The sequence below is a fragment of the Dipodomys ordii genome, unplaced genomic scaffold, assembly GCF_000151885.1.
Source record: "Dipodomys ordii isolate 6190 unplaced genomic scaffold, Dord_2.0 Scaffold1, whole genome shotgun sequence".
NCBI lineage: Eukaryota > Metazoa > Chordata > Mammalia > Rodentia > Heteromyidae > Dipodomys > Dipodomys ordii.
The window spans coordinates 42,678,041-42,693,636 of record NW_012267217.1 but is presented as its reverse complement, the minus strand read 5'-3'; the positions used below and the strand labels follow the sequence as shown (position 1 = coordinate 42,693,636).

The following is a 15,596-nucleotide window of genomic DNA, read 5'->3' as shown; positions in this document are numbered from 1 at the left end:
AATGCAGGGCCTTGGGCAGACCTTACAGATATTATATATAATTAGGGAAATTATCATGTGCTACTAAGAGTACAAGCAGGGCTGGGGATCTGGCTTATGTAGAGTTATACCTGACTAACAAGCTCAAGGTCCAGAGTTCAAATCCTAGTATTGCGAAAGGAAAAAAAAACAGAAAAGTAAAATAATACAAGTATTTGAAACTACATCCTACCATCCATACCATACTGGTAATTAGTTCCAAGAAGAAATCAGTTTACCTTACAACTCACTAAAATGCCTGATCTCCAAGCCTACCCAGGAGTGACCTGATTATTGGGAATGGTTTCAGAAAAACTCTCCCCTGCACACTCCAGAGTATGACACACAATTGTACACTCAACATGGCTCAGGAGATTATAGTCTCTTGGGACATCACACACAAACCCCTACATTTTTTGGTTTGGTTTTGTTTTTAGAAAATGTCTCACTAAGTAATCCAGGTTGGCCTCAAACTCTCAATCCTCCATCTCAGTCCTTCCTGAGTGCTGGGATTCCAAGGATGGGCTACAATGCCTGATTCAGTCACTCCTTAAATTCATTTACATCTCATGCAAATCATCTATACCCAACATCACAGTCTCAGAGAATCTACCCTCCCCACTTCTGTCCCCTCCAGATAACTCCTAAACCTACCTATGTTTTTAAAAATAATTCCTTATAGGGGGTAACAATGTTCAACAAAAAATGTATTCATTACCTTATTTATGTAATTATAAGTCCTCCATACATCATGCTAACAATAAAATTTTTAAAAATAATCCCTTATTTATATATAAAAAAAGCAATCCACAGCTTGGATTTCTTGGTCTGTCATTAATGAGCATCATTTGCTGAGTGCTTCCTGGGCTCCACGCGCTGTGTGGGGCATCTCCCCTGGGCTATCCCATTTAGATCAGGCACTGTGTCTGGAGTGGAAGCTTGTTGTAGCCAGGCTTAGCATTGCTGTGGTGACCTGGGAGCAGAGGAAATGGAATACAGGAAGGCACCAGGGCAAAATATTGTCCCAAGGACAAGCCTCCAACCTCCTCCACAGACTCTGCCTCTTACAGTCACCACCTCTCAATACTGCTTCCTGATTATTAAGGGATTAGTCCACTGATTTGGTCAGAGCCCTCTCAGCTAATTGTTCTAGAAAATACCCTGACACACCCAGAGGAGAGCTTGACTAATCTCCTAGGCTTCCCTTAATCCAATCAAGCTGACAAGCCTATAAGCAGCCTTACTGTTGTCCATATTATTAATATGGAAGTGGGTGCTCAGAGAAGATTTAGAGAGAATGCATCACTTACCCAAAGCCAAGTATCTAGTACTCATCTATTTCTCAGCCTCCAACTATTCTTCCTCAACTAGGCAGCAAGAGGTACTTTCGAGATTATAAAAATCTGTGTTAGACTTTGTCACTATGACAATACCTGAAAAAAGCAATCTCAGCAAGTAAACATTCTTATTTGGACTCCAAGTTTCAGTGGCTTCAGTCCATGGGCTACCAGCTCCATTACTTCAGAAGATACTGATGGCAGAATCAGTAACAGGGGCTGCTCACATCCTGGTAGTCAAGAAACAGCAAAAGGCATACAGAAAAGGCTAAGAGCGAGCCCCTCTTCCCCAGGACACACCCCAGTACCTACTGCCTCCAGCTTGGCACTCACCTCCTAAAGTTTCTAACACTTTCCAACATAGCACCACCAGCTAGGAAACACGGCTCCAACACAAGAGTCTATAGGGGACATTTATATTCAAACCATGACAACAGCCTAGGTAAACTACCTTATTTATATCACAAATAAATGGATATACCAGATCATTACAATGGCAACTTCCTTGCTTTGAGGTGAAGTATTTCAGCGTAGGAATACCAGTCACTGCATTTTGTAAGGTCTGCCCCGGACCATACAGGCCCTGTGCAGATACCTTCCTACCTCTTGGCTTAAGTTTCCACCCAGTATGTCACCTAAGTAACTGGCACACCTGGAAGCAGTAACCTCCCTGTCCTGCTAAGTCACAGCCCGGGCTGCCTCTGCTCAGGTCTCCTGTCTGACCACAGGCAGGTCCCAGGCCCTGAGGTCACATCCAGATTCAACATGGCCCCACCTTTCCACCACCTGGCCACACCTCCTCCTCTCCCTGGCCTAGATAAATCCTGGCCTGGAGGTAGATCTCTCCTTTACAGCCTAGCCACTCCACCATGCACAGCAGGGGGTGGAGGTAGGGGGCAGCAGTTCAGTAAATAAACTCCTTTTCCTGCCTGAATAGCGCAGTGTTCTCTTCTTTGGCTATCTAATGGAATCTATCTATTTATTACACCTTACACATTTCACATGCTAACAAAAAGCTTAAGTTGAGTACTATGTCATTTCTTTAATTAATAAAAAGAACTAACCCAGGCCTTGGTGGTTTCACTAGTGCAATCCTATTTACTTAGGAGATTGAAATCGGAGGATCAAGGTTTGAAGCCAGCCTGAACAGAAAAATCTGAGCAACTCCATCTCTAAAATAAATAGCAAAATGTTAGACCAGGAGTTTTGGCTCAAATGGTAGAGCACCAGCTGTGAAAAAGAAAGCCAAGCAAGAGTACAGAGCCCTGAGTTCAAGCCAGTGTGCCAGCTCCACCACCACCCCCAACAAAAAGAGAGAAGAGAAAGGAAAAGAGGAGAGGAAAAAGAGGAAAGGAAAGGAGAGTAGCTTAACCAGTTCTTATTGAATTCAGCTTGTTTTGAAGACCTATTTTTTTCAAACTGCATATTCCTATTCAATCCACAAGAATATATTTTCCAAATAAAGAAAAGCTATTTGTAGAATGGTTCAAATGTCTGACATATAGTTTGAGAACACCAAACACAACATTCACACTCTCCCACTTGTTCAGTATAAGTGGAAGGGGAATCTGGCAAAGGCAAAAAAAAGTACAGATAATTAATAAGGAAAAATACCATACATAAGCAAAATATTCTACAAATGCCAGCAGTTTAAACATGATATTTTCCTGGAATACTCATTTGGGTGGGGGGAGGAGGGAGCTACAAAATCAGCTAGCAACAGAGTGATTCCAGGGGAAATATATGTGGAAGTGCAGCCAGGTACATAGTTTAGGTGACAGTAGCTCACAAGTCCTTGTTATCAAGAAAGGTAGCTAAAAGGGACAGAAATCTCTCTATCAATGTGATAACAGAGATCACTGTCTCTATGTGATAAAAGAAAGAGGGCTTTAGGTCTAGAGACGAGGCCATAAACATTCTGGTCATGTTGGTAATTCTTATGTTCTACAGCATTGGACCTGACCTCTTTGAACTTAGGTTCAAAGCCAGAACACAGAAATGATACTTATCTTGGTGGTTATACCATGTGAATCATGTGAGGTTACAGATATAACAATGCTTAGGTTCAAGACAAAAGCTATCTATTATATGTGAAAAGTGGAGATGCAACTTGGTTTAATGCATTTTACTTTGCTGAAAGGTAAATGTAAGGAGACACATTTCTGAAGATTGATTTGCACTATCAGAGGAATCCATCTGCAACACCACTATTATATATCCAGACTTTACAGGCCTGTTGATAATTAAAACTTCACAAAGCACCCAGTTAAGTGATTGAGACTAACCTGATAGAGCAAATTCTTAAATGTCCACAGGAAGGAAAAAGAAGCTCTGAAACAGACATTCAGCGGATACTCAGAAACCCCACAATCATGGGCTGGGAAGGTGGCTCAGTGGTAGAGCGCTTGCCTTGAACTGAAGAGCTGAGGGACAGTGCCCAGGCCCAGAGTTCAGGCCCCACGACCGAACCAAAAAAAAAAAAAAACCCAAAATCAGATTCATCCTTGATCTGAAGCAGTGGTTGTTTTTGCTCTATTCTGTTTGATTGGATTTTGGTTTTCCTGATAATGGGGATCGTTCTCAGGGGCTTGCACATTCAAAGCTACATCTGTAGTCCTTGGGGAATTCTTTCATGATATGCCTTGAGCTTTGCTTAGATTTGACTACTTCTAAATTTAATCTTTAGCCCCACTGATGGCAGGAGTTAGGCCAGGAGCACCTGCACTCACTACCCACCTAGAATGAAAGAAACCATGGCAGGATGACTCCCTCAAATGGACACTGCCATGCAGATTAGAAAGAGGTAGGTGTCCTCAACTATATCTGAGCTACTGCAATACAACAGATCTGAGTCAACAGCAATATAGTTCATCAGGGTCTTAGTCATAATTCTGTGGATATTTGAACATAACTACTCTAATAAGTGTCTATCAGTAAAGGAGACTTGTCCAACCTTTTCACCTTTAAATAGAAGTTTAAGAAACAACGTTTAGAGTTAAGGTAGTTCTTGTTAAGAAATTATCTTCCAATAATAGAATTGAAAGTAGGACTCAAATTTGTTCACTTATAAGGTTTTAATGAAGAAATTAGCTTCAGTCCCCAACTTTTGCCAGAAAAGACACCTACATAACAACTTCATTCTAAGCACTGAGCTAATTCACAGTTGCCCAGGATGAGTGTCCAACGATGCAGGATTTCATTCCAATTTCCCATGAATGAGCAGGATTGTTTTTAATGTCTCATTACCCTGAGTAAAATATGATAACTGGATCTACCCTTTTTATAACAAAATCCCTAGTAATAAATTCTATTAAGACGCACTGAATTTTTATAAATGCTAAACATGAAAAAGCCCCCGTAAAAGAGTCAAACTCAGACATTCAGTGGGCTTTAGATGAATTACAAGAATGAATCGGTCTTTCATAAGGGTAAAGTATACCTGTATTAATTGTGAGCTGAATATTTTCTTTGAATAAAACCTTATAATTAGGGACATTCTTGAAAGGATAAAATCTTTCCATTCAGAAAATTTATACGCTATGAGCAATTAATTACTCAGATCTCAAAGATGGACATCTTCTGAAGCAGGAATTTAACATAATTTGGACTTCAAAGCCTGAGGACACATTTTAAAGCTTTTCTGCAAGTACCCCAAAGTTAGAACAGATATGAATGCAATCATCTGGACAATATTTCCTCCTGCCATGTACTGACCTCTGGGTAAACAGGCCTGGAAACAATAAATGCTGCCAGGAGAAGGAAAGCCCATGAGGAGTATAGAGTATGAGGAGAAAGGCAGGAATTCTCCAGAGAATTTTACACCCTCTCCTCAGCTCCACAACGAAACTCTATCTAGCTGAAATTATGCTTGTTGAATGTGGATAAAAGGGGTCATGTGATGCAATAAGTGTTCCACTGAGATTAATCTGTCAGCAGTGGGACTGATGAATTGACAGTGACAGAGGCACGAGGCAATGACAGGAACACAATGCAGAGAGAAGAGGAGGGATGGATTCAAGGAAGTAACGTCAAGACTTAATAAGCAACGATTTATAGTCGGGAGATGAAGGAGAGAGAAGAGTCAAAGATTACTCCCAAGGTTCACTCTTAGATTCCTGGAAAACCAGGAAAAAAACAGTATCACAGAGAAAACAAGCAAGGCACTTTACTTTCACGCTGGTCTCCAAATCTGGGCAATGTCACCTGGCAAAGGCTGTAAAAGAAAGACAGTGGGCAGTCTGCTAACTAAACCTGAGAATAAGTAGAGACAGAATGACACCAGTTATATAGTTAGCAAGAATGAGTCAGCCCATGCGCAGGAAGAGCAGAAAGTATTGCTCAGGATACACACTGTAGCAAGACTTTGAATGGCACAGCTCTGCTTGGACTGTCCAAAGCAGTCCATGGCAAAAAGATCATAAATGGTCTAGGCTAGATGGAAGAAAAAGGTCCAAACCCAAATGTCCACAGGGACCAAGCAAGCAACAGAAACAAAGAAAGGCCAACAAGGTGACTTAGCCTGTTTTCTGGGGTTGTAACTGAAAGCCACAGATGATATAACTTATAAAGAGTGGAGGTTCATGTAGCTCATGGGACTGGTGAGACCTTCTTGCTGCATTGTCACATAGCTCAAGTGACACAAACAGATCGAATGCAGAGCTGAAGTCTCTCCTCTCCTTGTTGAAAGCCATTACTGACATTATAGGGTTGAGAACTGTACTCTCAGGGCTTCTGCTAATTCTAATTACTGGCTCCACCACTAACATACGAATTTGAAGATGAAGTTTCCAAAGCAAAAATTTTGAAAACACTTTCAAACTAAAAGTACCAAGGAATGGAGTAAGGATGGGGCTTCAGTAAAAAATACATATCACTGTGTCTGTATGACAATGACTTCCTAACAATGAGTCTGGGCCAAAATTCTGATTCTTCCAAGGAGATTACTGCACCTGCCACTCTCTGCCTCATCAACCTATTTTACCTTCCTCAATACTTGTGATGACTGAAGTCACCAGGCTCCTGTTGCTGTCCTTCCCATGTTCATAATCTGTCCTTTCCTGTGAGAACATAAACTCCATTCAAGCCACAGGACTGTGCCCACCTCTTGACTCATCCCTGCCCCTGAACTTACTATGTGATATGGAATAAATCCAATCTCTCTCCCACCTTGCATGTCTCTTACTATTCCCCAATATACCCTATCTTTTTCCAGTACGGATTCTACAAAGAAAAGGCTGAATTTGAATTCGGGTTCTGTCTACCTCTTACCAGCTCTTAATCCTTTTTGAAGCATAACTTTGAACAACTGCATCAATACCACTGGGCTTCTAGAGGAGTAAGTACCATTTTTTCCATTAACTGCACATGTACATTAATGTCTGATTGTCTGAAAAGCCCGCACTTGGGTTTCTCCTCGTTCACTCTCACATGGAGCTATGCTCCACTGCTGCACCCGTGTGGGTTCTCATCTCATCACTTCCTGCACAAGCACAGCTCCAACAGCTGTAGGGCTAGACCCACTCTTCCTTCCTCTATGTGGTCTTCTCCAACTTACATGAAAAAAAACTGTTCTTTCTTTCAGTTCTTGCAAGTACACTGTACACTATCAGCTGCCTTGATTCGGACACCCTGCTCATGCGCAAGGGCAGAAACTGACTGCTACTCTTAGTCCAAAAGTCCATTTTCCCAGAGCCTAATACAGTGGCTGGTTCAAGAGAGGTTTTCAATGGATGTTTGCTGAATCAAACAAACCTGAACATTGAACAGATGTAAATCTGATTTATTGGAAAGTTTATGAATAGATAAACACATCTTGATCCACCACTGAGCAACAAACCCATGGCAATGACAAATACCACCACAGAGCCAACTTCTGATTGGCTCATTAATAGTGGATAACAGTGATAAGTATTATCTAAGAACCAGTACAAGAGGAATCTCCCACTTATCCTAGGCAAACTCATGCCAAGACCCTCAATGTATGACTAAAACCACATTCATAGCCCCTACACATACATTTTTCCCTATACATACATAACTCTGATAAAGTTTAATTTATAAAATATGCACAGAAAAAGATTAACAATAGCATAATAAAAATAAAACTAGGGGCTGGGAAGTTGGCTCAGTGGTAGAGCACTTGCCTTGCATGCCTGAGGCCCTGGGTTCGATTCCTCAGCACCATATAAGCAAAAAGAAAAAAAGCCGGAAGTGGCGCTGTGGTTCAAGTTACCACTCAAGGCACTAGCCTTGAGCTGAAGAGCTGAGGGACAGTGCTCAGGCCCAGAGTTCAGGCCCCACGACGGGACCCAAAAAATAAAAAAATAAAAATGGTTAAATAGAAATGGCTAAAAGAAAAACCATTAAGGAAGGAGGACTACAGTTAGGTATTTCTGCTAGGTTAAGCAAAAGTATACAGTAAGCACTGGGCAACACCAAAATCACCTCTCCTACTGATTTAGCCCAGTGCGAAAACACTTTATATATCTTGAGGTTCTTTTTTTTATTTCAGTTTGAATATATGAAACTGCACGGGAATCACTACACTAACATATGGGTGTGCAATCAGCAATTCACTCAACATATATTTACTGAAGGCCTACTACCTGCCAGGCATACAAATTTGAGTTTGAGTTCTAGAGCTATCGTTTAGAAGTGGCTGCTTTGGAAGTCCTAGGAAACTCAGGAAGGCCCCTAATGCTGATCTGAGTGTTGGTGTTGTGTGGTAGAACCTAATAGCTGGCTATTCAGCCTAAACCAAGGCAATGCTAGGTAACAATGCAGACATACCAACAATCAAAGTCATACACCTGAGTCAGGACAAGGCAGTGGTGCCTCCTACACCAGTTCTTCAGCTAAAACCTGTGAAAGAAACTTCCAGGGGGAAAAAAGAACTGTTACCCATGTTCCATATAATAGAGGATTGTCTATCGGCTTTTTAAAATTAATTTTTGATGATAATCATCACGATAAGATGATCCCAAATTCTAAAAATATGTGAGAACACCTTTCAGAAGACACTTAGGACTCCTTATCCCACACCAAGAAAAATGGAGCAAGGGGACTGAAAAGTCAAGAAACAGGGAACCAGTCTTGTCCTAAAGAAGAGTAAGAATGCACAGGTATTCTTTTCAGACCCTATAAAATCTTTCCCCTTTTATTAAATTCACTTATGGCAGGTGGTATAGCTCATTGGTGAAGTGTATGCTTAGCATGCATGAGTCCCTGTTCAATCCCTGGGACCAAAAAGGCATCGAATAATTAAAAACTGAGCTTACTAAACTTGTTTCTTCTGTCCTTTCAACCTAGGTGGTGAGAAGTAGAAGATGCCTATTTACCACAAGTCAGTCCATGGCATGTGTTTAGTTTGATTCAATGATTCTGTTCTATCTGTCCAAATTCTGGGTCCCCTTCCCATACTTGCCCCAAACTTGGTGCCATGCCTAGTGTATCATTCTCCTTCCTGCCCGATGAGCATAAACAAGAATCCTGGCAAACCAACACACAAGACAAGTTTTTGGTTGTTGTTGTTTTTGTTTCTTTTTTTTTGTGCTAGGCCTGGGGCTTGAATTTAGGGCCTGTACTCTACTTTGCTCGAGGCTAGCCATGTGCTACTTGAACCACACCTCCTCTTTTGGGCTTTATGTGTATATGTGTGTGTGTGTGTGTGTGTGTGTGTGTGAGAGAGAGAGAGAGAGAGAGAGAGAGAGATTGAGAGAGAGAGAGAGAGAGAGAGAGTTAGTTGGAGATAAGAGTTTCACAGACCTTCCTGTCCAGGCTAGCTTCTAACCATAATCCTCAGATTCGAGCCTTCTGAGTAGCTAGGATTACCGGCAAGAGCCGCCAGCACCCCAACTAAAACAAGTCATTTTTAACCAAAGGAAATCCTTAGGAAAAGGTTCTTTCCTGAACTTTCCTAGGGATAGCTTTTAATGATTATCTCAAAATAAATGAATGAATAAAACTAAAATGTTCCTCCTGCTTTTTAAATGTATAGTCCATTGTACTGATACAATGCATTAAGATTAATATAATGCTGAGGCATAGTAATCATACTTTTCCTCTTAGAAACATAAAATCTCTAATGTAAAGAAGTTAAGTCTTGATAGCAAAGAAATACAAAGGCTAGTCACCATGGCTCACACCTGTAACTAGATACTGAGAGTCCCGGACACTTAGGAAGTAGAGATCAGAAGGATCGGAGTTCAAGGCCAAAAAGCACAGGACACTAACTGTAAAATAACTAAAGCAAAAAGGGATAGGGATATAGCTCAACTGTTAGAGTGCCTGCATAGCAAGTTGGAGGACCTGAATTCAGATCCCCAATACCACAAAAAGTAAATAAATAAAAATACTTATAAACCTACCTACATAGGAGGCTGAGATTGGGAGGAATTTGGCTCCATGCCATCCCAGGAAAAGACTGTATCTCTACAGAAAAAGCTGGACATGACAGCACATTTCTGGCATCTCAACTACAACCAGATCACAGATCTGTCTGGAGCAAAAACAACCAGAGCCAATGTAAAAGACAGGAGGGAGAGTCAGGACATGTCTCAAGCAGTAGAGTACCTGCATAGCAAATAGAAAGTTCAAACTTCAGTACCACCAAAGTGTGAGAGAGAGAGAAGTGTGTGTGTGTGTGTGTGTGTGTGTGTGTGTGTGTGTGTGTGTGTGTGAGAGAGAGAGAGAGAGAGAGAGAGAGAGAGAGAGAGAGAAAGAGGTGGGGGCGGGGGAGGGAGGGAGGAAGAAAAGCAAAAATGTTCTTTTTCCTTTCACTCTCACAAAACATTTAATCCACTTTTTACCTCATTGGGGGTGAGGGGAGTAGCTTTTTCCTACACACTTAGCAATTCAAAGATTCTCCTTCAGACACAGCTGGCTGTCCACTATTTCAATTCAATGCTGACAGCGTCCATCTGGAGATAGCAGCAGAGCCCACAAGTCCAGGAACCTCCACATGTTCTGTTGTCTGAAAGCGTTCAGAACTCAGTGCTTTTGAATTTCAATGGAGGCTTTATTGATTAAATCACTAACCATTGATGATCAACTTAATGTTCAGCCCCTCTTTCTCCTGAGTGGAAAGAGTAGGACTGAAAATCCAAACCTTCTAATCATTCCTCAATGCCTAGCCTCTACTCCAAAGCTACCTTATGGACACAGCCACCAGTCATTATATTACCAGAACAAAGATGCTCTCATTGCCCCAGAGATCCCAAGAGTTTTAAAAGTTGTATGACAGGAAATAGGATAAAGACCAAACACATATTTCATAATGTCACACAAAACCAAATGCACATTTTTCACTTAGCCTTAATACCTGCTACATGGTGGCAAAACGACTTCCTAGGTAATAAGAACTATTTTATTATATTTGTTTTTATTATTTTATTGTTTTGAGTTTTTTCTATCTTTTCGAAGTACTAGGATTTGAACTCAGGGCTTCTTGCTTGCTAGGCAAGTAGTCTACCACTTTAAAAATGTTATAATAAATCATCAGAAAATAAAACTGCCTAGAAAGAAAACTGAATTTGTGTAAGTACCAAAAGTCAAAGAACAAAACTTCTGGTCCATGAATTAATTCCCTGTCTGTTCTGGACTGTGTTGGTTTATGCCCAGAATCCCAGTATAATTATTAAGAAGGCCCACTTCTGTCAAAAAAAATTGACATGATTTGGACAAACACTTATTATTACTCTATTTGGAGATTTAAAAAGGATCTTAAACATGTATTAAGAAAGAAACATTAAGGTTTTTCAGAAACAATAGTATGTCCAGTTGTGCTTGTACCATCTCCCTAATTTTGAAAGAGTTAATAAGTATTTTAATTCTCATAGCTGTTAGGTAATAAAGACTCCTCAACTCTGAGTCTTTATGAAGCCTCTTCAGCTATAAATGTGGGGCTTGGCCTTGCAACCTACATCTGGGAACTTCCCTCTCCAAATCTACCCCCATCTAGGCATCCAGGAGAGAGGCACAGTGATTCAGCATTTCTAAGGCATTCATTAAAATGTGCTTCCGTACAAGGGAATCAGGAGAGGAAAAAGAAGAAAGGTCCCCAGTTCACAGACATTAAAATCAGAACGGATTTTGATCGAAGCAAAAATGATGAAAATTCTCAATGAAGCATTTGTAAAGGAGCCAAACTGACAGGTGTGACTCGTATGACTGTTATTAAAGCAGGTCATCCTATAAATGTCTCTTGCATAGGGAGTCCTTTTTGTCCACTAGTTCATGACATGCCAAAAAAAAAAAAAAAACTGAAGTAGAAGAAAAATCATAGAACACACAAGGAAATTTCAAGGCCCTTCCCAAATAAGCACCACACTGCTAATACTTGTGTGGGGCCAGTGTTTAGACTCTTGCTATGTCATGTGTGTGTGTGTTCTGGAGGACAGACATGTCTCTGCCATCCTTGTAACCCTTCACTCTTATCTCTGGATCCTGAGAATATAGCTTTACCACATGAGACAGGTCCCCTGAGAATAAAGCTTTAGCACATGAGACACGTCCAACAAATACATGTTTAATTAAACTACTAAGAAAAGAAGAAACATGCTTCCCAATATAATGTCTGCATACACATTCTTTTCAAAGGTAGGAAAGAAACTCAACTACCAGGCCGAGGTGGGAGTGGAGAGGCTGAATCACCCCAACAGCAAGGAAGTATTCCTCAGTGAGAAATCTATTCCTCCATGTATGTGCTAGATGAAGGTTTAGCAAACTTTATTATCACAGAAAGTCAGATATACTGCAATCAAACCATGTCCCACAAGTAAAACAGCCCTATAGGCTAATATATAAGACAAGCATTAGCCATAGCCTCTAAAACCTGTTATAGACAAGTTCCACTGACATTTCAGTTGAAAAGAGCTTGGGAATTCCATACAAGGGACTTGGAGACAGTTTCTGGCTTCCTCCAGCAACCTGTGCAAAGGCACTGGAGTCCAAGAATTAGCTGGTTAGCCTCAGAAGGTCTCCATCATAAGAAGAGCTATAAAAATTGTCCTCAACACTTTTTATCAAGAGGGCTTTGGATGTGCCTTCCTCAGGACATACTTCCTCCTCCCATCCATAAGACAAATGAGGAGACATGATATGTGAGTTTATTAAATCACAGAGTACCTTCTGGAGAAAAGACCTTGGCAGAGGAGAAACCCAATAGCTCAGCCAATATGAGCAATTGTATGGGAAAAAAAGTTACTTTCTCTACCAGTGTTCTATAGGAAGGAAGTATTTCCTGAAACTTGACTTGTTTTTTTTTTGTTGTTGTTGTTTTTTTGGTTGGTCATGAGGCTTGAACTCTGGGCTTGGGCGCTGTCCCTGTGCTCTTCAGCTCAAGGCGAGCGCTCTACCGCTTGAGCCACAGCACCTACTAGTGATTTATTGGAGATAAGAGCTTCACGGATGTTCCTGCCCAGGCTGGCTTTGAACCAAGATCCTCACATCTCAGCCTCCTGAGTAGCTAGGATTACAGGCATGAGCCACCAGCACCTGGCTTGACTTGTTTTAAAAAAAAAAGTAAAAATTAAATATTCAGATTTCTTAAGTTTTATGATACTGCTTTACAACCTTGGCAAAATTACCTGAAAGCTTTGAATTTCTATCTTCTGGTTTGTAAAATGGGAATTGTGTAACTATCTACCTAAATTTCAGAAAGCTAATAAAAAACAATTAGGTAAATCACAGATGTGTTTCCAAATTTCTACATGGTTAGACGGGGATTGCTCTTCTCAACTGGATAGGTATAGCTCAAAATGAAATCTTTAACGCACAGATTTTACTATCTGCTCCTAATAACTAACCGAGGCACTGATAATCCACTGTGTAAATCCTCCTGGGTTTCAAAGGATCAAGAACTCAAACAAATAATAGGAAACAGGCAAAAAGATCCCTTAAACTCTGGACATAAAACCATCTTTTCAAACTCAGCAGGATGTTCTAAAGTAATCTAAAAGTTAAGCATCTATTCATATTGCACATGATGTCCTGAAGGATGATGTCACAAACTTGGCCTTCATCTTATGTGAACCATTTTTTCTCGTTTTCATACTCTTTTAAAATACTAAATCATGCTAGATGTGGTGGTACAAGCCTGTTAAAGAGGTTGAGGTAGTAGAATAGAGTTTGGCGTCACCCTATGCTACACAACAAGGCCCTGTAGTAAACACTGCCCCCCCAACAGAATGTTTTAATATTTTTAAATGCCAAATTGTTTACTTATCAAACTTTTTCCCCTCTAGATCAGGTACAAAAAGAAAGAATAAATTTAAACACTCAAATTCGAAATGAAAAGAACAGGAGGGAAAGCTGGCCCAAAGAACTTCTTGCAACAATCTTGTCCGCAGGAAAGGAGGGGCTCACAGCATGGGAGGGAGAATCCTGCACCTTTACATAAAGGCTCCCAGAAACCAGTCAGAATCATAAACACATCCAACTCTATTGTTTAGTGCCCAAAGCACCTAAAAGACACATGGACCATCACTCGACTATCAAGCTTGTAAGGCCATCTGAACATACCAGTCCCAAAGAAGAACCAACTGCACACCTTGTCCCAGTAGAGTCCAAGTTAATTCCCTCCAGTTCCTCTCCTATCACAGAATTAATTGCTTTCTTAATAAAATGCTGCAGTAAAAATGGTGAGATCTGATTATGGCAGAAAATCAAATCAAAAGAAAACGGTTCGTGGTAGCTGGTTTGGCATACCCAGCCTCCTGCCTACCTTATTATGTTTGTGCTGGTGTCTTGCCTTTGTATCAAGAACATGATAAGGGCTCTCTGAGTCTTGGTTGATGTAATATATGAGTCTTGAAGGCAGTGTGATTTCTTTCTGCATTACATTGCTGTAACTGATATTACTGCTGCTGTTCTGTTGCAATGGATTGTCTTCATCTACCAGGACTCCCAAATTTTTTTCTGCAGTTTCATTCCAATGCAGAGCTGTGGGGGGGGGGGGGGGAGACAGGAAGCAAAATACACACAAACGCACACATATGCATTCAATAAATATAGAAGTTTTAAAAATGCATTTCTCCCTTAACTGCATGAACAAAGTTTTATATTTATAAGCAGGTTAAGAAGTGGAGACACAGAGAAAGCAAGTTATGGTAACAATGAAAGGGCTTGGATAGTTTAGTTGCCAATAAGGCTTATACAATCATGTACTACAGTCTGTACCCAGTTTCTAGCCAGCTTCAAATCTATACATGTAAATATTCAGGGGAGAAGGCAAAGTAGATTTAGGGGAGAGTCCTCAAATCAACATTCTCGAGGGTCCTGATCCCCATCTCCACCCCTTCTCTGGGTCTACAGAAGCTTCACTGTACTCTTCCTCAGTAGTACACCCCCCATGCCCCCCCCCCCCCGCCGTGAGAGCTGGGAACACTCATTCCTAGGATAACTTGAGTGCTGAATTCATGGGCACAGAATGTTAATTGATTCTTTTTAACAAAATGGACAATTCTCTTTTCAACTCTGAGATGAGAAAGGGGGGAAAAAGTCTTTGCCATAGAGGGATACAAATGCTGGCAGCCTTCCAATTTATTTTTATTTTCAAGGCCAGCTTTGGGTTTTCAAAGATTTCCAATCATCCATGTGTTGAACTTTATACCATTTACTTGTTCATTATAATCACAAGCATTCTGATCTAATCAATCAAAAGGTTCTTCACAAACATATGTCCTTGGGACTCTTAATTCTTTATACCCCCGCCCCCACTCCAGAAGTAGGGCTCCCTCACCCTAATTTGCAAGTTGGCTGGAAATTGAGGACACAATAACTATTATTTGCCACTATTATTACCCATTACACCCTTCTACATTCATCTTAAGGCTGCACCAAAGCACGAAGCAACTTGCTCCCTTTATTTGGTCCCCTCCACAAGTTCCATAGAGATCACTGAAGGACCCAGGATCCACAAAAATGCCTCCCAGTGCAAACCACAGTAACTGGGACGAGTTATTGGTGAATGCAGCCGACATGGACTTGTATAAGTGCACTCGAATGGGGTCTGGGAAGAAGGGTGAAGAGGCAGCCAGGGAGGCTCGGAAAGGCCAAGCCAGGGACACGTCCAGGGCGCACGGACCTGTGTGCCCTTCGCTTTCCTCTACAGGGCCCCTGGGGAGGGGGGGAGAGCCGAGCACAGGGCACGGGGCCATACCCACCGCTGGGCGCCGCAGCCCCCGGGGCGCGGGGCCGGGACGAGGCGGCGAGCGCAGGCAGCAGGAGAAGGACGAGGAGCAG

At 41.3% G+C, this 15,596-nt stretch overlaps 1 protein-coding gene across 1 annotated transcript in view; it reads right to left on the bottom strand.

The window, feature by feature from the left end:
* The window catches only part of Adam23 (ADAM metallopeptidase domain 23), a gene marked incomplete at its 5' end in the record, with an annotated part of 163,860 nt that extends 148,264 nt beyond the window's left edge, over nt 1-15,596 (bottom strand). The window contains 2 exons of the mRNA XM_013016539.1: nt 14,077-14,294; nt 15,518-15,596. Of these exons, the coding sequence (XP_012871993.1) occupies nt 14,077-14,294; nt 15,518-15,596 (297 nt within the window). The remainder of the gene's footprint in view (nt 1-14,076; nt 14,295-15,517) is intronic.